At 36.4% G+C, this 24,183-nt stretch overlaps 3 protein-coding genes across 6 annotated transcripts; 2 read left to right on the top strand and 1 right to left on the bottom strand.

The window, feature by feature from the left end:
• Window positions 1-1,334: 1,334 nt before the first annotated feature.
• Window positions 1,335-7,127, bottom strand: LOC140989603 (sugar transporter ERD6-like 7). Of its 3 annotated transcripts, XR_012177524.1 has the most exons (20): window positions 6,686-7,127; window positions 6,540-6,602; window positions 6,322-6,411; window positions 6,166-6,225; window positions 5,959-6,024; window positions 5,818-5,883; window positions 5,670-5,745; window positions 5,525-5,589; window positions 5,351-5,443; window positions 5,187-5,267; window positions 4,950-5,034; window positions 4,823-4,866; window positions 4,651-4,713; window positions 4,494-4,553; window positions 4,349-4,402; window positions 4,227-4,286; window positions 4,013-4,127; window positions 1,870-2,127; window positions 1,555-1,779; window positions 1,335-1,445 (listed from the first exon to the last, which is right to left on the bottom strand). XR_012177524.1 is itself a non-coding variant. In XM_073458884.1 (18 exons), exons 1-18 carry the CDS (start codon window positions 6,869-6,871, stop codon window positions 3,426-3,428), a joined length of 1,449 nt encoding a protein of 482 aa, XP_073314985.1. In that variant the 5' UTR covers window positions 6,872-7,127; the 3' UTR covers window positions 3,303-3,425. The 3 variants fall into 3 exon arrangements, 1 of the variants encoding a protein (XP_073314985.1); XR_012177522.1 differs by lacking the exon at window positions 1,335-1,445 and having other exon boundaries at window positions 1,536-1,779; XM_073458884.1 differs by lacking the exons at window positions 1,335-1,445; window positions 1,555-1,779; window positions 1,870-2,127 and adding an exon at window positions 3,303-3,547.
• A 1,596-nt stretch (window positions 7,128-8,723) lies between these two features.
• LOC140989592 (receptor-like cytosolic serine/threonine-protein kinase RBK2) lies at window positions 8,724-16,033 on the top strand. Of its 2 annotated transcripts, XM_073458863.1 has the most exons (8): window positions 8,754-9,028; window positions 9,398-9,775; window positions 9,988-10,239; window positions 10,346-10,500; window positions 10,601-10,680; window positions 10,766-10,901; window positions 15,420-15,569; window positions 15,664-16,030. In XM_073458863.1, exons 2-8 carry the CDS (start codon window positions 9,400-9,402, stop codon window positions 15,835-15,837), a joined length of 1,323 nt encoding a protein of 440 aa, XP_073314964.1. In that variant the 5' UTR covers window positions 8,754-9,028; window positions 9,398-9,399; the 3' UTR covers window positions 15,838-16,030. The 2 variants fall into 2 exon arrangements, with proteins under 2 accessions (XP_073314973.1, XP_073314964.1); XM_073458872.1 differs by lacking the exon at window positions 15,420-15,569 and having other exon boundaries at window positions 8,724-9,775; window positions 15,664-16,033.
• A 1,898-nt stretch (window positions 16,034-17,931) lies between these two features.
• Window positions 17,932-23,919, top strand: LOC140989581 (autophagy-related protein 18g-like). The gene is made up of 9 exons (XM_073458856.1): window positions 17,932-18,417; window positions 19,491-19,943; window positions 20,300-20,720; window positions 20,860-21,095; window positions 21,207-22,010; window positions 22,085-22,242; window positions 22,611-22,741; window positions 23,278-23,472; window positions 23,585-23,919. The coding sequence occupies exons 1-9, from the start codon at window positions 18,253-18,255 to the stop codon at window positions 23,599-23,601; spliced, it is 2,580 nt and encodes an 859-aa protein (XP_073314957.1). The 5' UTR covers window positions 17,932-18,252; the 3' UTR covers window positions 23,602-23,919.
• Window positions 23,920-24,183: the final 264 nt, after the last annotated feature.

The following is a 24,183-nucleotide window of genomic DNA, read 5'->3' as shown; positions in this document are numbered from 1 at the left end:
AATATTGATATTAATATAGTGGTTTCAATTTTATACTTAAAATTTTATCTTTTGTATCATATCTAAATCAATTTGATCTACAATATCATATATATATTCTAAGTTTTCAATGTTTCGTAGCGAATTTCTTCGAAAAAATAATTGTGGACCTAAAGAGTATAAAAATATTTTTGTGTGAATTAAGGAATACCAAAAAAGAAGGTTTGATCTGCTAGAAATTAAACATGCATTTAACTAAATTATCGAGAATTTAAAAGCAAATTACCGTTGGTCTTTTGATCCAAATAAAATAGAAAGAATGTACAATTGCAAGGTAAGTAAAGTACATGATAGGTGGGCCCATTTTCAAACTTTTCAAATGGGTGCATGTTCGAAGAGTTAGTTTCCAAAAATCTAATATAATTGTTCTCTTTGTATAGACAAAGATTCCTTTTTTTTTTTTTTTTTGGAAATAGTACAGACCAAGATTCACATGTAAGCAAGCTGGCAATCTCATGCACCAGATCAGCGATAGCCACCATTTTTAAATGAAACTTGTTTGAAATTTTGAGTATACATTTTCAAACAACTACAATTTCTTATGTCTGAATAACACGCATCCTCTCTCGTTCATGTTTCAAATCCATCTATTGGAATTCAAACACACAGAATGATAGAATGTGAAATCAATGCCTATGTATACTTGACATTACTCTTTGATTCGGCCGATTAATACTATAGCAACCCACTTGAAAAGGAAAAAATTATATATGTAAATACTGCGATGATACAATAATAACACGCGTTCAAGTGGGATTGTGAATTCTTGAAAAGAAAAAATATATATATGTGAGATAATATTTATGTTATTGTATAGTCTTTGGCTCATATAATTCTTTGAGATGTCACTACTCATGTTACAAGTTTTAGATATGTCTGTTGCACTTGAATTTCAGCAGCCTCCTCAGATATGTCGACGTTCTTGCCTCGAAGTCTTCGTAATGAAGCTTCAAACTCCTTTTGATTTCCTTGTTTTGCCTAGCAACTTCAACTATCAAGCTTCTGACAATCTTTCAACATTAAAAAGGAGGACAATTATTCGTGCCTTATGTTTCATACCAGCCATCTCGGGAATTCCTGGATGATAAAGACACAAAAAGCAGAATAGCACAAGGGATTATTCGTGCAGCATAACTACACATGGTGTTAGAAGCTGTTAATCTCGGTTTCTTATTACAATACACCCTTTTGTTTCATAACAAACCTGTTACCCTCCAAGTAAGGTACTGTGCCGAGAATGGAAGATACACTCCAGTACAAAGCATGAACTACAGAGTTATGGGGATTCTAAAAAATGATAATCATTTTCTGTAAAAAATGGATAACATCTCCGTATCTAACCCGCATATTGTTGTCATCATTCCTCGTAAATTCTTCGGCTCAACTTCAGCTATGAATACGTGAGCCTGTGGACCAAAAATATTGAAAACAATTCAACAAATATTTCAGCTAGAACATGAACAGAAATTTATATGCTAGGTAATCAATCTATTTACCACATAAGAGAAGACTCACGTTCCATATCCAGTTGCTAATCTTCCAATATCCAGCAGCATAGCCTCATGTACGTGCAACTTGGTTTAAGGCTCGCTAGTAGATAGGATACAAAGAGTCGCTCCGAAAATACATTAAATTGCCGCCTCTGAATCCTGAATATCTTGTAAATATAGCCAAGAATACCTGAGCAAAGTAAATGGAAAGACACCCTACTGTACAGAATCCGCTTGACAACACCATTGTCTGACACAATTTCACAAGAAAAAACTCTTATCAATATGAATGCATAGTGTGTCCTAAAAAATAGTGTTCTACCCATTTCATTAAAATTACCCGTTTGCGACCTATGCAATCTGCGATCAGAATGCAAAGAAACCGCAAGCTGCAACATAAGTGGTGACATAAACCATGAATCTATCCTCCATAATGCTTCCTTTAGTGGGCTGCTCTTCAACACCATTGTTAAGCCTCTGTTCTTGTGAAATCAGTCGAATCTTCAACTCTTCTTGCGCTAAGCTTTCGCCATTTTGTACTTCATGATCATCAGCCATCTTATCTTCTGGTACTATTCACTTCCCAAAGTTGATGAATCTAGCATAAGATAGAAAAAAGGGAAATATATCCTCATCAATCCGGAGATGCAAACATAAGAATGAGAACTGGAGGAAAAGATTCCAAATCAAGAAATAATCGTCCAAGTAAATAAATCAACGACACTACTAGCATCACTTTCTTGTATCACTTCACCTAAAGTGGAATGCGTATCATATGCTATTACTTATTATTTTCAAATTAATGATTTTGAATTCTCACTCCAATTCCAAAAGTATATGAACGATGAATGCACAAGGACAAGAAACCAAAAATATCTTTGAAATTAAATTCATATAGTAGAGTGCATGATTGGTGGGCCGTTTTACAAATATTTTAGAAGAGTGTACTTTGACTTTACTTGGTTCCCAAAAATCCACTCGTATCACACCTAAAATGATTGCCTAAATTGCCGATAACTCGTATCCCACCAGACACCCGCTTGAGACGAAATTTCAAGACTCAATTGTTCAACTCAAAATAAATTTTTTTTTTTTATAAATCGTAATATCCAATAAATTTGATCTAACGCGTTCGTTATTTGTACTACTAACCCACATGCAAATTATAATAAGGCCAAAAAAGCAAGCAAGCAAGCGGACACTCTCACCAGATCAGCCTTTTTTTTTTTGTTTTTTGTTTTTTTAGCGAATGGCCAAGAAGGCAGACATTTTGTCTATCAAAGGAAAATAAAGGGAGGGGGGACAACTTATATATTGCATGAAAAAAGTAGCTCATTCTGTACGCGAACCACTGTAGGCAAGCCTAGTCGATCAAGACTAACAAGGGTACCTATGATGACCCGAGAGGAGGATTTTCTCGTGTACGTTTGCTTCGAATCTCGTCGACGGTTGATCCTTGTTCGTTTTAGTTCTGAGTTGAATTTAAAAAATTTATTTGATCAATCGTTTTGTGTGCAAGTATCCATATGTATTTGTTGGTCTTATTTAGAACAGGAGGTTTCCAGGATGTCCTTTGTACAGACCAAGATTCTTACGTAAGCAACTGGCACCAGATCAGCAAGTCTCACCATTTTTTAAACGTTTTTTAAACGAAATTTATTTGAAATTTCGAGTGTACATTTTTTAAAAAACTATAAATTAGTTAGCTCTTCAAGCTACTGTAAATTAAAAATATATTACTTATTCATTCATCCAATTTTCATGCAACTGTCATTTAAAAGAAAAGATGATTATTAAAAAATAATCTAATATTTTCTATTAAATTTATGATATTAACATATTAAAGCTAAACATTTTGCATCTCCTCAGAAAGCTAAGTATTTGCCAAAAGCAAAGTCAGATTGAAGAATCAATTGCTGCCTGAATCTGTTCCAGTGTTCTGCCATTGGTTTCAGGGACAACCTTAATCACAAACACGATGGCAAGTGCATTGATTGCAGCATACAGAGTGAAAGTTCCTGCAGATCACAAGGTACATTCACAACAAGTATGAGGTGATACTTTTCTCTGGCTAGAGCAACGGATGTGGTCGACCTAACGAGTTTCGACCAGTCGAGCTACTCCAGCTTGGATTTAGCAAGTTTGACACTCGCAAGCATCAGTCGAGCTCGACTTCAAATTTTGACAATACTTGGAAATACTGAATTTTACTACATTGTTCATCACATTTTGTTAAAAGAAACATGTCATGTGTAGATATTAAAAACTTAATATCACACTCAATCTCGAGTAGCTTGTCTAAAGTGTGAGAAAATAATACTTAAGTTCAAGTTGAGTTTCCAATGAGTCACTTGAAATCTACTCACGAGCGACTCAATCCACTTGTATTCCTAATTAGTTAAACAGATGATAATGAACTACTCTGAGGCTGGGATGTCAAATTTTGCTTTCGACACCGCAAATTTTAGAAACTAGTTGCTTACCACAAGAGCTCCAGCTCATGAGGAAATTAAAGGTCAAAGTACAAACCCATGCACCAGACCAGTTCACTAGTGCTGCAAGGCTTCCGGCTACTCCTTTAATGTTTACAGGGAATATCTGTAGTAATCACAATTCTTAGTCTGAACTGTAGACGAATGCCATCGGAGAATACACTGTTCACATAGAGAAAGCATGTAAAGTTTTTTTTTATCATACCTCAGACATCACCAACCATGGAATTACTCCCATCCCTATCGAAAACGCCCCTGCATATAACTAATGGGCAGAAAATAGACTCATTTGTAGATAGTATATCATTCGAAATCATCAGAACTTACCAGTATGCCCATTACTGCCAGAGCAGGAGCTGCACCAAGTGCAAGTCCGTGCTCCTGGTCCAGAGCATAAGGCTTCTTAATCAGATTATTTTCATAGAAATGAAACAAAAACAGACTAAAAGAGGCCGAAAAGATGAATAATAACCTTCAAAAAGAATGAACTCCCAGTTAGTAGGCACCCTAGGACCTGTCCTGCTCCAGAAACCTGCACGGGGTAAATGCATCTTGTTTAAATCTTGAATAGTGTGGAGCGTAAACAATGTTCCGTAGCTGATGAGCAGCCACTGGCATATAAATGGTACCACGAGAAGCGGTTTTCTTCCTGCTCTGTCGATTAAAATGCCACCGAGTGTAGTGGTTATGATCTGACAGAAGATTTTTGATGCAATCAAACAGGATCCACAGAATTAGTTCCCTTTTTAAAAATGAAAAAGCTTTTGCATCTCCAAGAATTTACAGTGTGGATCTAGATACCTGAAGAATGGCATAGCTTATAGTTCCCACGTTGGCTGGAGACCCTGTGATATTACACATGAGAGAGATCAAATCTTTAATCTGATCCTTGAGTTTGTAATGACGCTTACGAAAAACATGAACTTACCCGAAGACTGAAAGATACTGCTTACATAGAAACAAATTCCGTTGATTCCTCCAAGTTGTTGAAAGACCATTAGTCCCACTCCTATCTGTGTGAGAGTTTATAGCTTATGATCGTTTATTAAGCTTTGAAAACGAAATCTATAGACCAATTTTGTTGGAGAAAGAAATGGAAATAAATATACAGAAGTTAATGCATAGTAAGGTCACACGGATACTGACATAAAAATGAGCATTTTACCTTGACTGAACCCAGATATCGTTTTCGAAACAAATCGAACAGATTAGCTTTAGGAAGCTTTCCCAAGGTTTCTATGTATTCCTGGCAAGACAGTTCATTTTAACTTACTTTACTCTTTGAGATGTTACTACTACTCCTGTTACAAGTTTTAATATTGTACTTACTTGAATTTCAGCTGCCTCCTCAGATATATCAGCATTCTTGCCTCGAAGTCTTCGCAACGAAGCTTCAAACTCCTTTTCATTTCCTTGTTTTGCCTAGCAACTTCAACTATTAAGCTTCTGACAATCTTTCCACATTAAAACGGATGACATTTATTAGCGCATTGTGTTTCTTACCAGCCATCTCGGGGACTCCGGGATGATAAAGAGTCCAAAAATCAGAAGAGCACAAGGGATTATTCCTGCAGCACGATCACACACGGTATCAATAGCTGATAATCTTGGTTACTTGTCCTACACATAGGTTTGTTTCATAAAATACCTGTTAAAGCTAGCGCTCTCCAAGTGAGCATGGTGCCTATGATGAAAGATACACATACTCCAGTATAAAGCACGACCTACAGGGTTATGAGGATTTTCAATATTGATAATCTTTCTCCGTTAAAATTGGATAAAATTTTGGTATCTACCCCGCAGAACATTGCCAACGTTCCTCGTAAATCCTTGGGCGCAATTTCAGCTATGAATACGGGTATCTGTGGACCAAAAATTAGATTGAAAACCATTGAACAGCTCTATCACAACATATATAAATCAATCTATTAATTTACCACATAAGAGAAGACTCCCATTCCATATCCAGTCGCTAATCTTCCAATATCCAGTAGTATAGCCTCCTGTACGTGCAACTTGGTTTAAGGCTCACTTACCAGTAAAAAATACGGTAAAAATAGTCCATCAAAAAATACATAAAATTGATGGTTAACATAACATGGACTGTTACAGGAATTGTTGTAGAGGAATATAGTCGAAAATACCTGAGCAGAGTAAATGCAAAGCCACCCTGCAATACAGAATCCGCTTGATAATATCATTGTCTGCCACAGTTTCACACCCGAGGACTCGGATCATCATACATGAATCAATAGGGTGTCCTAAATACTAGTACTGTTTATCCACTTCACCAAGATTACCCGTTTGCGACCTATGTAATCTGCGATTTTACCGCAAGTAATTGCACCGATCATTCCTCCAAAAGTCAATATGGATCCAAACATTGAATACTGCCAAGAAACAACACAGGCTTAAAAATCAAAATTTGTCGCTAAGAATTCCTGTACATGAACAACTTAGAGAATGATGAAAGAGGAATAAATTCAATGAGATTGGATTGTTTGTATTTCCAAACCACCTCTGCTAAGGATAAGTGCACATCTTCTCTGATAGCAAACTGTGTCGGTGACGAATATCCTAGCTGAAAAACACAAAGCCATTGCATCAGACAAAATCGAAACAAGGTCCTTAGATGATAAGGTCATCCGAGAACTCGTTACATACGCATGATCCGAACGCATAATAACCGCAAGCTACCACAAAAGTGGTGACATAAACCATGAATCTATCCTCCCTTATGCCTCCTTCCGCGGACTCGTTATATCTCTCTTCTTGTGAAATAATTAGTCGAACCCTTATCTCTTCTTGCACTAAGATTCCGCCTTTTCGTGTTTCTTGATCATCAGCCATCTTTACCTTCTGGTATTATTCCCCTCCCAAAGTTGATGAATCTAACATAAGACAGCAAAGGAAAATATTCTGATCAACTCCAACATGCAATATGCATGAAAACTTAAGGAAAAGAAGCAAAATCAAGAAATGGTTGTCTAATTAAATGGTTTTGAATTTTTTCATTCCAATTCATTAACTTCAAAGTATAATAAAAACCACACATTTTGTTACGAAAAATGATATTCAATATTATTGTATCATCTCATAGCTCAGATTTTATAACAATTCATTAAAGTTAAAAAATAATTATGTCATCTCAATCATTTATCGACCAAATATAACAATTCATAAACTTAAAAATTATGCTTTTTAATAGGCCAACAAGCAACCTGGAACTCTCACCAGATCAGCCGTATCCAGATGAAAGTTATTTGTAAATTTTAATATTTAAATAACGTGAATCGTTTCTCTATTTTAGATTTTAGGAATCCATAACAAAATTCTAATATTTTGTATGAAAAAATTATTAATAATTAATTATTTTTAAGGACTTCTTTTCAATAACAGAATATAAAATAAATATGTACTATATATAATAACAATGTATGCACTATATAAGTAATTATCAGTTTCCTATCAGTATTACTCAGGCTTGTGTAGCCTTTTGATGGAAAAAATATTAAAAGTACATAACAAATCTATTTATCATATGAACATCAAATTTTATTGGTTAATATATGGATTGTTTTTTTTTTATTTTTAAATGATTTGACACACATATAATTTATTTAGCGCACGACATGAAAACTTATACCTCAATTTACATCAAACCATATAAAAAATGATCCACTAGAAGCAATTATGATGGCCAATTAACTCACAACAATTATTAATTATTTTCTTAAGCTTAAGTTGCACGAAATCGTATGTTACTGATCATAACCAATATAACATTTTAGTGGGTATAAGGTCTATTAATTAGCTGTCATCATATAACTTACATTATTTTAATGAAACGGTCCTATGAATCTTCACCCGTGAGACGGATCAACTTTGTCCATATTTACAATAATAAATAATATTTTTAACATAAAAAGTAATAATTTTTCATGAGTGATCCAAATAAAATATCCGTCTGTTGATGCTCTATCTCACTAGCTGTTGTGAGATTTTTCATATGTCTGACTGTTGGTACTTCATCTCACTATCTATTTGTGCTTGGTACCAACATACTTTTTTCCCATGTATACTACCATTATTATAAACCAAAAACAAAAAAATAACAAAATTTGAAACTCGGCAATTAACTTTGAAAATTTATTTTACCATAGTACCTTTTAACTTTGTCATATCAATTTTTTTTCTTTTCAAAATACCATTTCTCAGTTAATACCATTCTTATTTAAAGAAAACAAACTTAATTAAAAAATTAGAAGTCAAATATTAATTCAGAATTAAAAAAATTAATCTAACATCATTATATTTTTTTAAAAAATCTATATATATAGTGATCTTTATATTAAAATTTAATTTATGTTCACGTAGTTCCCCAAATTCTCATAAAAACATCGTTTTTATGAGAAACAAAATATAGCAAAATTGAAACCCAATCATTAATTTTGAATTAAAATTTTGTTTAATATTATTTATATTTACTTATTGTATATAAATCTAAAAAAATTATATTTTGAAAATTAATTAAAATGCACGAAAATTAACTCGGGTGAAATATGGGAGTGCGTAAATTATATGAGTAGCCGAGACAAACGTCCACACAAGCGTCGGCGTCCACATCTGCATCACCCGCCGCCGCCGCCGCCGCCGCCGCCCATTCATGCATCTTCTCATTGTTATCTTATTAAAACTAAATTTCCAATTATGTCTTTTTTTTTTCCAAAATCAAAATCAAATTTACGGGTGTTTGGTAGGGATGGAGTAAATTCAAGATCCTTGTCTTTGAAGATAACTTTACATAATTATTGCCACTTTCATTCCTTCATGCACACATCGATGTATGCAGCTGAAGGCAAAAATACTCCATTTGCTTAGCAAACGAGTTAAAACATCGTAAGCTTGGCTTTGGAGGACCACACAGAAGAAATCCTCTGTTTCAGTCTGCTTCAGGGTTTTTGTCAGAGGAAGAAGAAACTCAAAAGTTGTAGATTCTACTCTACGGTTCGTATACATTTCCACGAGTCCTAAATTGTTGCGCGAGAAGTATTTCTTGATGGGTTTTCGGATTTCTCACTTACTGTGCAATAGTTCTTTGTGTGATTTGGGTCTTCGCAATATGTTGTTTGTTGAATCTGAGATTAATTGCTCGGTGGGATTTCTTGAAATTCATGTTTATTTCTGTAAAAGCTGGTCCCGTTGTTTCTTTTTAGTATGATTGGTTACATTTTTGGAATAAAAAGACAAGCTGTTCTAGTGCAAGAACAGCTTGTCTCTTTCTTTATAAACATGTAATTCTAATCTTTGAACTATATATGTTCATAATGATGAAATCTGTATTTATTTTCTTGGTGGAATTTGGAGTATGATCAGTAATGGAGACGGAGAAAGATAAATCAAAGGCCTGCTCCCCTGATACTGTGCTCGAGGACTTTCTAAGAAGTGCCGAATCTGAAACAGATTCCTCAAAAGCTACAAGCACTTCAGAATCAGAAGTTCAGATTGATCCGAAACTTGGTTCGAGATGGGCCAAATTTTTTCAATTATTGAGAATTAAGTCCAAAGGGCAGTTAACCACATTTCATTCCCTCAAATCCCTGAATATATCTAGAAGATTCAGCAGTAGTGCACAAGAGGAAGTTTTAGGGGTGACAAGTGTTGTATTAGGTCCTCACCTGAACTATTTCAAGCCTCAATGGAAGAGTTTTACCTTCTCAGAACTCCAGACAGCAACCTGCAATTTTTCACAAGGTTAGCTTTATGATACGTCCCGACTGGACCAAGGGTGCGTTTGCGAAATTGTGAGTTTTTCTACCAGCAAAATGCATCAAGTCAGTCATAGTTCGAATTCTTGCACTTTGTCCTGCCCCTTGTGTCTATTCTGATCATATATCTTGATAAAAAAAATGGCCCACCTTAGGAAATTTTGTAAATCATGAGCGTCTGTTTATGCATATGCATAGGATATTTGATCGGGAAAGGCGGTTATGCTGAAGTTTATCGAGGTTGTTTGCGAGGTGGGCAGCTTGTTGCGATCAAGCGTTTGATTAAAGGCCGGGCGGAGGAAAGAATAAATGATTTTCTAACAGAACTTGGCATAATGGCTCACATAAATCATCCGAACACTGCTAAATTGATAGGTTACTGCGTTGAAGGAGGGATGTACCTTGTTCTTGAGCTGTCTCCCCTTGGAAGCGTGGCTTCTTTGCTTCACAGTTAGTTCACCTTATCCAGATTTTTTGTTTATTGTTCTGACACTTGTTTTAAGGCTTTGGATCTAGATTTTTAGTTGTTTTTCCTCGTATTTTTGTGACAAAATAGATTGTAGAGAGAAGCTCGAGTTCGATATTCGGCACAAGATTGGGTTAGGTACAGCAAAAGGATTGCTGTATCTTCACGAAGGATGTCGAAGAAGGATCGTTCATAGAGATATTAAGGCTGCAAATATATTGCTCACGGAGGACTTTGAACCTCAGGTATATCAATGAATGTTCCGTGTTGTTGGATAGCAAGAAAATTGGGAGTAAATTTATAAGGTGTTTAGTTGAATGTACCTCAACTATTGCTTCGGTTCAGATTTGTGATTTTGGGCTAGCGAAATGGCTCCCAGATCGATGGACTCACCTTACTGTTTCAAATGTTGAAGGCACTTTCGGGTAAGTATAATTAACATCCCCCAATCCTTTTCAACCCAATTTTTTAGAATGATCGGTATTTGGTGCTAATCCATTGTTGCTGCAGGTATTTAGCACCTGAATTTCTAATGCATGGAATAGTAGATGAAAAAACTGATGTATTCGCCTTCGGGGTTCTGCTGTTGGAACTTATTTCTGGGTGTCGAGTCCTGGATTACTCTCAGCAAAGCCTTGTTATGTGGGTATGTCTATCTCATCTCCCCTTCACATGTAATCCTAAAAAATGCTCTGAGAAATTAGCTAAATGGTCGAGCAATTCGATTCTCGATATTCAAATATTGGCTTGAGTCAGGGGCGGAAGCAAGCCAAGACCACAGGCAAGTAGTTTCCAAAGAGTTTCAGTTAAAACTTGGCTAGAGGGAACACCATCTTTACTAGAACTTGGGCTTTATTATATCAAGCTTTCATATTCACCGTGTCTCACTTAGAAAAGTAGATGAAGGAGAATAACAATACAGGTGTGAAACATTTCTTCCTTGCTTTTCATTTACACTTTGATAGCTTATTTATACAGATGAATCAAGCTACCAGCTATTGACACGTGAAATCTTATCCGCATTCTGTTACAACCGATTCAACAATAAATTCTTCTAGATTGATCCTAATGCTTACTGGACCCATAATATATGGGCTTGTCATTTATCACATGGGCTTTGAGTGTCTTCAAGATCATGGGCTTTAACTGGCCCCCTCAAGCTTTGCAGGGGATGAGGAACCACGCAAAGCTTGAACCTATGACGATGAAACATTATTGCTGACAATGGTTTAGTAAGCATGTCCGCCAGTTGATCAATGGAAGGAACATGGCGTACTGAAAGTTCTTTGGCCAACACTTTTTCTCGAACGAAATGGAGATCAAGCTCTAAGTGCTTGGTTCTTGCATGTAATACCGGATTGGCAGTTAGTGCAATTGTGCTGAGATTGTCACACCAAAGAATAGGTGGACTTGAGACAGTCACATGTAACTCAGAAAGAAGAGATCGAAGCCATAGAAGCTCAGATGTAGCATTAGCAACACTTCTATATTCTGCTTCAGTACTAGATCTTGACACAATGGGTTGCTTTTTGGAGCTCCACGAGATTGGCGAGGCCCCAAAAAACCAGCAAAAACCAGAGGTGGATCGACGATCATCAGGGTCACTACCCCAATCCGCATCACAAAATCCTTGTAGAGTAAAAGCTGAGGAAGGAGTGATACGAATACCATATCCAAGTGTGCCATTTAAGTATCGTAAAATGTGTTTTACCGCCTTCCAGTGCAAGTGTGAAGGGGCTTGCATAAATTGACACACTTTGTTGACACTAAAGGCAATGCTTGGGCGAGTAATAGTTAAGTATTGGAGTGCTCCTACTGTGCTGCGATAAAGCGTAACATCATCAAATGGATCATCTTCTTTAGAAGACAACTTGAGACCAGAAGTCATTGGCGTTGGCAAAGCTTTAGCATTACTCATCTTGGTGCGGAGAAGCAGATCTTGTGTATACTTAGTTTGAGTGAGAGTCATGGACTTATCCAGTGATCTGCAAACTTCAATGCCCAAGAAATAATTCACATCTCCTAAATCCTTAAGAGAAAATTGATTGTGCAACGCTGAAATGAGTGAGCGAACTTGAGTAGTGTCACTTCCTGTAATTAGAATATCATCAACATAGATCAACGCATAAATTACAGAAGTGGCGTGAGTTTTAACAAATAAGGAGGCATCGGCTTTAGATTCAACAAAACCCATAAGCTTTAGAGAATGACATAAACGTTCGAACCAAGCTCGCGGGGCTTGCTTGAGCCCATATATAGCTTTATTTAGTTTGCACACTAGATTAGAGGTATGACTTGAGACTTCGAACCCTGGTGGTTGATGCATATACACAAGCTCAGTAAGTTGACCGTGTAGAAAGGCATTATTGACATCAACTTGTTGAATTCGCCAGCCTTTAGAAACGGCCAAAGACAGAACGAGTCTAATGGTGGTAGGTTTCACAACCGGACTGAATGTTTCTTTGTAATCAAGCCCTGGAGTCTGAGAGTAGCACTTTGCGACAAGCCGGGCTTTATATCGAGCAACAGAGCCATCAGGATTTGTTTTGAGTTTAAAAACCCATTTACACCCAATGATAGGTAAATGTGATGGTGGTGCTACAAGAGTCCATGTATGATTCTGCATTAGTGCTTGATATTCAACTTCCATAGCTTTTCGCCATTCAGGATGTGAGCAGGCCTCTTGAAATGAGGATGGCTCCCAGATGCTGGAATGTATGGATAAGTGAACTTTTGGTTTGAAAATCCCATCCTTGGAACGAGTCACCATCGGGTGAAGATTCAATGGAGTATGCGCAGGTGTGATAACTTGAGGAGAAGGTGATAGTGAAGAAATTATTTGTTCAGGGGATGAAGAAACATGAGATGAAGTTGCTGATGTATTATCAGATTGAGCAGAGGACTTCTGAGGTGAAGAGTCATTGAGTGGAGACGCTAGAGATGCTGAGGTAAAAGAAGCTGGAACTTTTGGCAAGTACAGAAACGAACGAGAAGAGGTTTGAGGTATGGAAGTGGTACTAGAACCAACAAGATGTTTCTGGAAAGGAAAACTTTGCTCATGAAATTTGACATGCCTTGAAATAAAGACACGGCCAGTGGTACTAATGCATTTATACCCTTTGTGTTTGTCACTATAGCCAAGGAATGTACACGGGATGGAGCGGAAGTCAAGTTTATGAGGATTATAGTCACGAAGGCATGGAAAACAAAGGCATCCAAATGTTCTAAGATAAGAGTAATCTGGTGACTTTTTGAAGAGGCACTGAAGAGGAATAAGCCCCTGAAGAGCAACTGTAGGCAATCGATTGATGAGGTAAACAGCCGTGGAAAAAGCATCATCCCAAAAATGTAACGGCATGGAAGCATGAGCTAAAAGAGACAAACCAGTGTCGACTATGTGACGATGTTTTCGTTCAACGACACCATTTTGTTTTGATGTATAAGGACAGGAAACTCTATGTGTTATCCCATATGTTTGAAGTAATGAACTTAAGGATTGATACTCCCCACCCCAGTCAGATTGAACAGCTTTGTTTTATGGTTGAGTTGTAGTTCCACATGGTTTTTGAAGTGAGAAAAAACTTGAACAACTTCTGATTTGAATTTAAGAAAGTATATCCATGTGAATCGACTAAAGGCATCGACAAAGCTGACATAGTACTTGAAACCATTGCGTGAAGGAGTGTGTGCAGGACCCCAAACATCGGAGAAAACAAGTTCAAGAGGCTTTGAAAATTCTGTTTGTGAATTAGGAAAAGGGAGTCTATGACTTTTGCCAAGTTCACAAGCTTCACATAATTTCATAACAGCAGTTCTTGGAATCGACAAATTACATTTGTATAAAATTTGCTTAACAATAGGAAAGGGTGGATGTCCTAATCTATAGTGCCACTGGTCCAAAATGGATGGAGAGTCCTTGATTGAATGCTGGTGAAGAATAGTAGATGAGGCTAAAAATGTGGAGTGAAGGCATGTGGGTCGTGGAGAGGTGGCTGGAAGAGGAGTCCCAAGAGTGAACTTGTATAAACCTTCATGCAAAATTCCGCGGAGAAGAACAGCTTGCGTGGCTAGATCCTTTATAAGACAAAAGGAAGGATAAAACTCAAAAAAGACATTATTATCATGAGCAAACTTGCTAACACTTAGAAGATTTTTAGTAATATGAGGGACATGGAGCAAGTTATTTAATATAAAGGGGCGAGAGGAAGAAGGACGAAATTTAGAATCACCAACGTGAGATATAGACAGACCTGCACCATTTCCAATATGAACCTTACCACCTCCAGTGTACTCGGAGCCAATTGCGAGATTTCCAAGATTGTTTGTAACATGATGAGAAGCACCTGAATCTGGAAACCACCAATCATCCTCGGCAGATTCTGAGGTAGCAGTGGCTAAAGCTGCGGATGGATAGATTCTGAGGTAGCAGTGGCTAAAGCCCATGAATTCCAGCAAGAACTTGAAGATGCCATAGAAGGAAGTTATCGTCACTTAGCTTAACGGAATTAATCTGATTGGCTGGGTTAATAGACAAAAAGGTTGGAACAGTTGCTGCCACCTCGGTGAGGATGGGCGAAGCACTGCCAGTGCTGGCGTTAGCCATGGTGTGGCTCTGATACCAACTTAGAAAAGTAGATGAAGGAGAATAACAATACAGGTGTGAAACATTTCTTCCTTGCTTTTCATTTACACTTTGATAACTTATTTATACAGATGAATCAAGCTACCAGCTATTGACACGTGAAATCTTATCCGCATTCTGTTACAACCGATTCAACAATAAATTCTTCTAGATTGATCCTAATGCTTACTGGACCCATAATATATGGGCTTGTCATTTATCACATGGGCTTTGAGTGTCTTCAAGATCATGGGCTTTAACTGTCTCAAGCTCAAATAATATTTTCATTTTTCTAAATATCATCTGAACTGTTAGTTTTCACTTAATTTTATCTAGTTGATTTCAAATATGAGCTCGATTGATGATCGAGAAAAGTGAGCTTGTCGTGCTCAAACTACACTAATCAAGCTTCAGTTTTGAGTGTTAAAAATTTTCCCTGAGTATAGTGCAAGTAGAGCTCAGTCATGCTTGAGTGCATCATAGTTGGAGCAACATTGTTAGCACATATGCATCAAATCTTGTTTTGTTATTCTTTTGTGTCAGGCTAAACCTCTATTAAAAAAGAACAGAATAAGAGAACTTGTAGATCCCTCACTTGGTGACAACTACAATCCCATACACTTAAATCTCATAATCCTGGCTGCTTCATTATGTATCCAACAATCTCCGGTTAGACGCCCTCGAATGAGTCAGGCATGTATTATTTTATTAAACAAAAACCAACCCGTGTTAATGATGTTACACGAGGTAAGCGTTCTTGTTTTGATTTTGGATTTGGTTAATGCAGATTCTGTTGCTTTTGAGAGGGAACTGTGGCAGCCTAGAGCTGATAAAAAAAAAATGTAAGAAGCTGTCTAGTTGGAAGAAGTACTACAAAGAGCTTTTTAGTGCAGAAGAATACAGCTTCAACAGAGGCTTCAAAGGTTTGGATCCGCAAACACGCATGACCCTTGATACTTAAACGACATTGTATCATGTTGGTGCATAGGATTATCCGAACTCGTCGCGTAATTTTTTAGAAATATATTTTCGGATTTGAATCATTGAAGTGACACTGATGTCATAGTTAATCGATGTAATATATTCAGTTTTGGACATATACCGAGTGAGATATACTTCATGACTCCGGAATTTCCATTTTTAAAAGAATGAAATATTTATTACATGAGACCGTCTCACGGATCTTAATCTGTGAGACGGGTCAACCCTACCCATATTCACAATAAAAAGTAATACTTTTAGCATAAAAGTTAATACTTTTTCATGGATGACCCAAATAAGAGATCCGTCTCACAAATACGACCTTTGAGACCGTCTCACACAAGTTTTTGCCTTGTTATTTTATGTGCGTAGTATTTCACCATGAAAACATAAATCAGAGGTCTAGTGATTTATTTTTTTTTTTTTATCACAGAGGTCTATTGATTTTGAAAATAAAATTTTGTGATTCAAGTTTTTTTAAGAACATATATTGGATAAATTTATGTGGAATTAATTTTACTATACATGTCCCTAGCCTTTCCCTAAACCGTTGCATAGTCAATTACTTTCCTGCAGCATAAAATTTAATAGCCTGAGACTTATCAACACGGTACAATGAAGTTAATTCACCCACTTAAATAATTATCTATATTTATTACTTTTCCATTTGCTATATTTTTTTATTAATAATTAAACTCTCCCATGAAATTTGACCTAGAGACCTTCATATAGGTAGGAAATTATTTTTATGACAACGTTGGGAGGGGTGGGTAATTTTTTGTTTATGTATGGGCTTAAACTTATATTTTTTTAATAATGAAAGAGATTTATGTCACGTTGATGTAAATAAATGTAAGAGATAGAAAATAATTTTATCCGTAATTTTATCCGTAATTTTATCCGTTATTATGCCAAAATATTTTTCATGTTCTTTTTGAATTAGATCCAAGATTCCCAACTATTTACCAACAATAACAAGAATCGAAATTTATACCTGAATCAAGAAGGGATAATTATTATCAAAGGAATGGTTGCTTTACTAAGTTCTCTCTTTCCCAAAATATGGATAAAGAAAACTCATTCCATTTTCTGTTAACTTGTTATCTCAGACATTCATTGATTAGATGCCATTATAATAAAGTTGCTAATTATGAAATTTAGGTACTCAAATACTATTGGTCATTCAATAATTTGAGAGGAATAATGAAGATTGGACCAAATATTTGCACCAACATTTTTAAAAAAAAGGTAATAAATGTTAAAAATAAAAATTCACAGTAAAAAGTAAAAATCTCAAACTCACAAAATATATTAAACTACATACTTTTTAAAATTTTGTTTACTCAATTGTGTTTTTCTTCACAAATTGAGAGGCCTATTTATAGAACTTCTTTGTAAATAATCCAAAAATAAATACATCATCACATACATTATCACACACTAATTTTCAATATTTATAACTCTTATTTCCAACACTCAATCTCTTATTTTCAAAAGTAAATAAATATTTGTTTGCTTCTTTCAGCGATTTTAATGACCTGTCGAGTTTCAATCGCTTAATTAATGTTTTCATATATCATAATTCACATTCACTAAATAATAGTGTCCATGTTCTCATTGTATAGATCATAAAATTTGGGGATGTTCACATGTATTTAATGGTCCTAATTTTATTTTAGTACATTAAGAAAAATATATCAAGTTGAATAAATAATAATTCTACTGTGAAACGATTTCATGAGTTTATATTTGTAAGACGATCGATCTTACTCATACCTAGCATGAAAAGCAATATAAATTTCATGTGTTTTATTTTTGATAATTCATATTATGATTTTAATCTCAATAACATATGTGGTAATAAACTGATTTTTTTTTAAAAAAAAAAGATATAACTCAAAATATTTTTTTAAAAAAATTTATAAAACTAAATTTGTCTTTATTTAATCAATTCAAGGACGTGGTTACAAAATTATTCTAAAATTTACTTTAAAAGTTTGGGACAAGAAAATAAACCAAATAAGAAATAAATAGTAAAAATGATTTTAAATGAATATCCGAGCGCAAACAAAAAAAGAAGCGGAGGAGATCGCGAGCGTGTATAAATATAGAAACAGTAAAGAAAGCATGCGCTACAAGTCAAAACTCCTAAATTTTTGCAAAATTAAGGAAACCAAAATTGCGAACATCATCGAATATTTTTGCGAGTGTTTCGCGGTGGTGTTCCCATTTCTCCTGCGATCGCAGATTTTTGATGATCGACGGCGGTAAGTATTACGCGTCGGCCAGTGCGGCGGAGCACGACGGCGGTGGAGTTGAATCGGGAGTTACTCGTCAGTCGGTGGTGGTTGGGAAAGGCTGAGAGGATAAAGTCTGAAGGATTTATCTTTAAAAAATGAGGAGAAGCAAGGGGAAAAACAGCAAATTGCTGCCTAGTTCTCTCAGAATTATTTCGTCTTGTATCAAAACGGTATCGACGAATGCTAGCACCGCAGTGCGGTCTGCCGGTGCGTCTGTCGCCGCCTCCATTTCTTCCTCTGGAGACGATCGAAAAGAGCAGGTCGGCATTTCTGACATTATTTTTCAAGCTTCTTGTCTGTATTCTGCTTTTTTTTTACTTCATGTAGTGGTCAGTTTTATTAAAGTGTTTGATTGTATTGGTTTCTTTATTTTTTTTTAGTTCAGTTCATTTCGTTGATGTCTTGATTGAGTTTGAGCACTTAATAATTGAGTTTTTTGTTTTAATTGTATAAACTAGATGAATCGCATCAGAAGTTAATTTTAGCGTGTGAAAATCTTTTTTGTGATTAGAAAAAACTTAATTTACGGAAATAGAACCTTGAATCGACTTCCTTCCAATCAGACCGCACAATCAAATTTACTTTCGTATACTTGTTGAGAAAGAACATGCTCTAGGATTCAAGGAACTCTGTAGGCAAAGGGATTTTAATTTCATGGTGGTTTCATTTGTGAAAATTTTCAGTTCATGTACCAATGTGTGGCGGCCTAGGATGCTTGTATCTCTAATTTATTCCAGTACAAGTCCCCCTTGTGTTGTTTTTCTGTCTAAAAATAAAAACCGTTTGAGTGATTTAATGACCTAAATTAAAGGGAACCAACTATTAATTGACTGACCACCTCTCTGTGTTTATTTTAACGTAAGTGCTGTTCCATGTCTTATTTTATTTGAAGGTTGGTTTTTTCCCTTGGATTTTTCTCTCTTCCCAGTGATTTCTCCAAAATCTTTTTCATGTTAATCCTGTCCTAGGTTGCTGGAAGTATTAATTTTTAAAAATTGTTGAAGTGAGTTGTTTCAGTTTGTTTCCTTGCTTAAGAGGGCACTTGTTATTGGATCACTTTGTGCGAATATGGTCACTTGTGTATCATAAACAGAGGAAATTTGCGCCAATTGCCTCAAAATCATGCCACGGAATGAATAGGATGAGATTTTCTTTTTTTTTTATGCTCTCATTGGGCCTGTTTACTAGTGCAATAATAATCTTTCGCCTTTATCTGGTAGTAAGAGCTTTACATCCGATTTAGGAGTCTTATGTGTGTCGCTTATAGTTGCTTATAGTTGGGTATTTTCAGAGTGACTCTACTTTTCTGGATCTGATCCTCTGTGTTCTTCAGGTATTATGGGCTGGCTTTGACAAATTAGAGAATAGTTCAACAGCCTTCAGGCATGTCTTGTTGATTGGCTATCTAAAGGGTTTCCAAGTTTTTGATGTTGAGGATGCCTGTAGCTTTAGTGAACTGGTTTCAAGGCGTTACGGACCAGTTACATTTTTACAAATTCTTCCAGCTCCTGCAAATTGTAATGGTGCTGAAGTGTACAAAAAATCACATCCTATGCTAGTGGTTGTTGGTGGGGACGATAATGAAAGGATCGCTCACCCTCGGGCTACTTGGTCTTCCACTAATGGTGCAACAGAATCATCTCTAGGGAGCTCGTTTGACCCCCCATCTGCTATTCGATTTTACTCAATGAAATCAAATGAATATGTGAAGGTGGTTGACTTTAAATCTGCAGTGTTTATGGTTAGATGCAGCCTACAAGTGGTAGCTATTGGCCTTGAAGAACAAGTATGTAATGCATTTTTACTGTGACTTTTCCTTTAGTTGTTTTATTTTCTCTTTTTGTTTTTATTTCACATACTGGCTGTGGTGTGTTATGTTTGGAGTATACTCTCATCGGCCTGGCTGTTACATGGCTATATAGGAAATTTTTATAAATTTATCAGGTGTTGTTTCTCAAATGAAGTATATGTCGTGTGCAAGAGTGGTTAAAATTGGTTGCAAGTGTATACTTCATTAACAAGATAGCTTTTAAGAGTGCATGCCATTTTTATGTTCGAATCACATTTCTAATGGAACTTAAATACTGTACTGATTCATGCTAAAAAAAAACTACAAGTCTGATTGGGTTGTTTATTGAGCAGGTATATTGCTTTGATGCACTTACGCTTGAGAAAAAATTTGTTGTTGTCACCTATCCTGTTCCCCGATTCAGAGAGCAAGGACCTGTTGGAATGGGGGCAGGGTATGGTCCGATGGCTGTTGGACCTAGGTGGTTGGCTTATCCTCCTAATCGCCCGTTTATGTTAAATACGGGCCGTGTGAGTCCAAAGAACATTTCTTCTAGTGTTAGTCCATCCACATCTCCGGGGAGTGGAACCCTGATGGCTCGTTATGCAATGGAATCCAGCAGACACTTAGCTGCAGGGATACTTACCCTGGGTGACATGGGTTATAAAAAACTATCCAAATACTGTCCTGAGCTACTTCATGAGAGTCCTAGTTCTCCTGGCTGGAAAATTGGGAAGCTAGCAGCATCTGAACCAGAGAATGCTGGCGTGGTAGGTTCACTGCACTGTTAACATTATCATGTTCATTTTGTAACTACTGACTGAATGAGACACTATCTCTTTGAAATTTATAATAGAAGATGTTAGGTTTGCCATTTTACCACAATGTTCTTGAATTTGTCTATTGCAGGTAGCTGTGAAGGACCTTGTTTCCTCGGAAGTTATATCACAATTTAGGGCTCATACAAGTCCAATATCTGCTTTATGTTTTGATCCAAGTGGGACTCTTCTGGTTACTGCCTCTGTACATGGAAATAATATAAATGTTTTTAGGATCATGCCTCCTCATAAATGTAATGGATCTGGTTGTAACGACCGGGGCACTTCACATGTGCATCTTTATAAGTTGTATCGGGGTATAACAACTGCTGTAAGTATATGCAAGTACCCTGTCTTAACTATTATTCTTCTAATACCATCTTCTTTTTCCTGAAAAACTCAAGGTTTATGAGTTTCCTGATTCCTTTTTATTTTTTGACAGGTAATCCAGGACATCTGTTTTAGTAAATACAGTCAGTGGATTGCTATTATTTCAACTAGAGGAACTTGCCATATCTTTGTTTTGTCCCCTTTCGGGGGGGATGATGGTATCCAAGCTTTACAGACTCATGAGCAAGGTACCTTACTGTTTTTAGCTTCATCTACACCGTGGTGGTCTACTTCATCTTTCACCACAAATGAGCAACATTGTTCTCCTCCACCTACTTGCACCCCTTCTATCGTCACCCGGATAAAATGCAGTGACTTGGGCTTACTTAATTCAGTAAGCAACGTTGCTGCTTCAGTGGTTGGGAAGACAAGTGTACCATCTGGAGCTATTGCTGCTGTTTTTCACAATCCTAAGTCTACTGGTTCTTTGGATGTTCTTTCGAGCTCCAATGCGTTGGAGCACATCTTAGTCTATACCCCATCAGGCTTTGTTGTTCAACATGAAATTCAATCATCATTAGGGGTTGAACTGAGCGAGTGTAGAACCAATTCCTGGTCAACTGCACAAGTGAACCCACAACATGAGGAATTCAGAGTGAAAGTTGACCCTACACAATGGTGGGATGTTTGCAGAAGACTAGATGATCTGGAAATTGAAGAATGTGTATCTGGCATCTTTGATGGAGAGAACGCTTATCTTGACAACTCTAGAATTGGTTCCCAGGAGGAGTTTTCTGGGGAGAAGAAATTGGTAAAGAGCGACACGATGAAATCTGCAGAGAGAACACCCTGGTATCTGTCTAGTGCTGAAGTGCAAATAAACTCTTGCAGGTTACCCATATGGCAAAAGTCGAAGGTATGCATTCATGAATTACTGATGCCTTCGTGTTTTATTGTGGGTTTCTGTAAGTAATTTGAATGGTTTGCTAGATACATTTCCATGCAATGGAACCTCCAAGAGCCGAATGTTATTTTGGTGGTGAGTTTGAAATTGAGATGTTGGCTTCACATGAATTGGAGATAAGACACAAAGATTTGTTGCCAGTATTTGACCATTACTCTAGTGCAAGGCCTGGATGGACTAGCCGGTGAATATCTTATCCTTGGTTCTGGTTCTTATGCATTCTTGATTATGTCTTCTTGTTTGGTTTGTACATTGAATTGCTGCGAATTTCCAGTTTGAATGGAATATTCTCTCGTCTACTATATTTCACTAAATGTCCAAGAAATCAATCTATCGTGGTCATTTTGTAATGCGTCCTTTTTCATAATGGTACTTTATGAGCTGGCTACAGGTTACCCTTTTCTCTTCTTTACCTCCCCCTCGAATAATATATATCATCCAATACTGAAAGTAGGGACAGCAGTCCTGGTTTATGTACTTACATTTGAAAGTAGGAACAGCAGTCCTGGTTTATGTACTTACATTTGTATTTTACTTGGTTGTTTAATGTAGATCCATGTCCTCTGAAGGACGACATCATAGTGCTTCCACTGATCGTTGTCAAGCTAGAGAGACAACTGGTGGCCTGCGTTTTATTTCTCATTCAAATCCACCAGCAGATAGTTCTACTGAAAAATCAGGAGGTAAGATACTTTTTTTTTTTTCATAAATGCCTTTTGTGCAGCATACTTGTGAAATTATTTAGCTTATGTTTCTCTTACCTGAATGTAAGAAGCTTCGTTTTTTTCTGGTTGCATTTGGCGGTGACAAGTTCTTCTGCCAAGCTTGTGGATGTTTTATTTGCCTTTAATTCGCAGGCAGTTCCCCTCCTGAAATTAGAAGACCAGACAAGTTTATGTATTAACTGATGTACTCTATCGCATCAAGTGCGAAGTTCATTTTCTTCCCATTTTCACCACAACCACAATCGTCTAGAGAATAGAGAATTCTCTTGATTTTGAATACCAGAACTTTGATAGAACTCTTATACTACTTGGCCATTCTGCAAATCCCTTAAACATAGTAAAGAGAGAAGGGTCAAAAATCTAGGCCCATCTCCCCCTTTTCCTCCACTGATTTTACAATTTCTAACACTGCCTTTAGTGGTATTTTCCTTCCAGAAATAAGATTTCATGATTAAATGTGGTAAAATACAGACCCGATGTTTTTATGCCTGCAGGGATGGAGAAAACAGTAGATTTTGGGCATTTCTTCAAGGAAGGCTACTGCAGTAAGCCAGAGTTAGGCGATTACCACGACTCAACTGAAGCTGCAACCGAAGAAGTGGATGACACTGGTGCTAGCAACACTCACGATGAGGAGGAAAAATCTGAGGAAGGATGGATCGGTGGGATGTTTGATTTTTCCGAAGATGGTAATACTCTACAGCAAAAACGCCACCATCCCGTTTCTTTTTAATTCATGGCCTATTTGTCAATTCCAGTTCATGTGTCAAATCTTAGCTTGAATTCTTGCATTAATCGCAGGTGATCATACAGAGTAAATATTCACGAACCTACTATTGACAATGGAACTCGAGCACGATACTACGTAAGCGATAACCCATGCTTGTCCCTATTTGTGTGTATATTCATGTTTGTCAATTAGCAATTCTTGAAATCTGGAAAGGGTGCATCATGTAAAATTATGGATTTGATTCAGGGGTTAGGATTTACATTTGTTTTGTTTGGGGACGCTCACTCAATCATGTACAGTTTATTTATTGTTCCTGCTCAGGTCGGTTCCCATCTGTATTGACATTTTTTAATTAAACAAAAAAGATGAAAAAGAAATGGAAAGCAGACAAATCACATTTCGTTTACTGGATATCTCGTTATATTATTAGATTAGTTGGGTGATCACTATCTAATGTTTTTTGGGTTTGCTTTATTTAAAAACTTTGTTACTCCATTAAACATGGTTGTTTTACTTTCATCTCACATGAACCTTTTGCAATATTTGTTTCGTAAGTGTATTTTTAAATACAGTGTACGGCTAATATTTAAGTAAAGTTAAAACACATGTTCTGTTGAAAATAAAAGATTGAGTCTTGAAAATAAGAGTGGTAAATATTGAAAATTAGTGT

Source organism: Primulina huaijiensis, chromosome 1, assembly GCF_012295235.1.
Source record: "Primulina huaijiensis isolate GDHJ02 chromosome 1, ASM1229523v2, whole genome shotgun sequence".
In the NCBI taxonomy this organism is placed as follows: Eukaryota; Viridiplantae; Streptophyta; class Magnoliopsida; order Lamiales; family Gesneriaceae; genus Primulina; species Primulina huaijiensis.
Note: the sequence above shows the minus strand (reverse complement) of the source record. Positions and strands in the feature narration are given on the sequence as shown.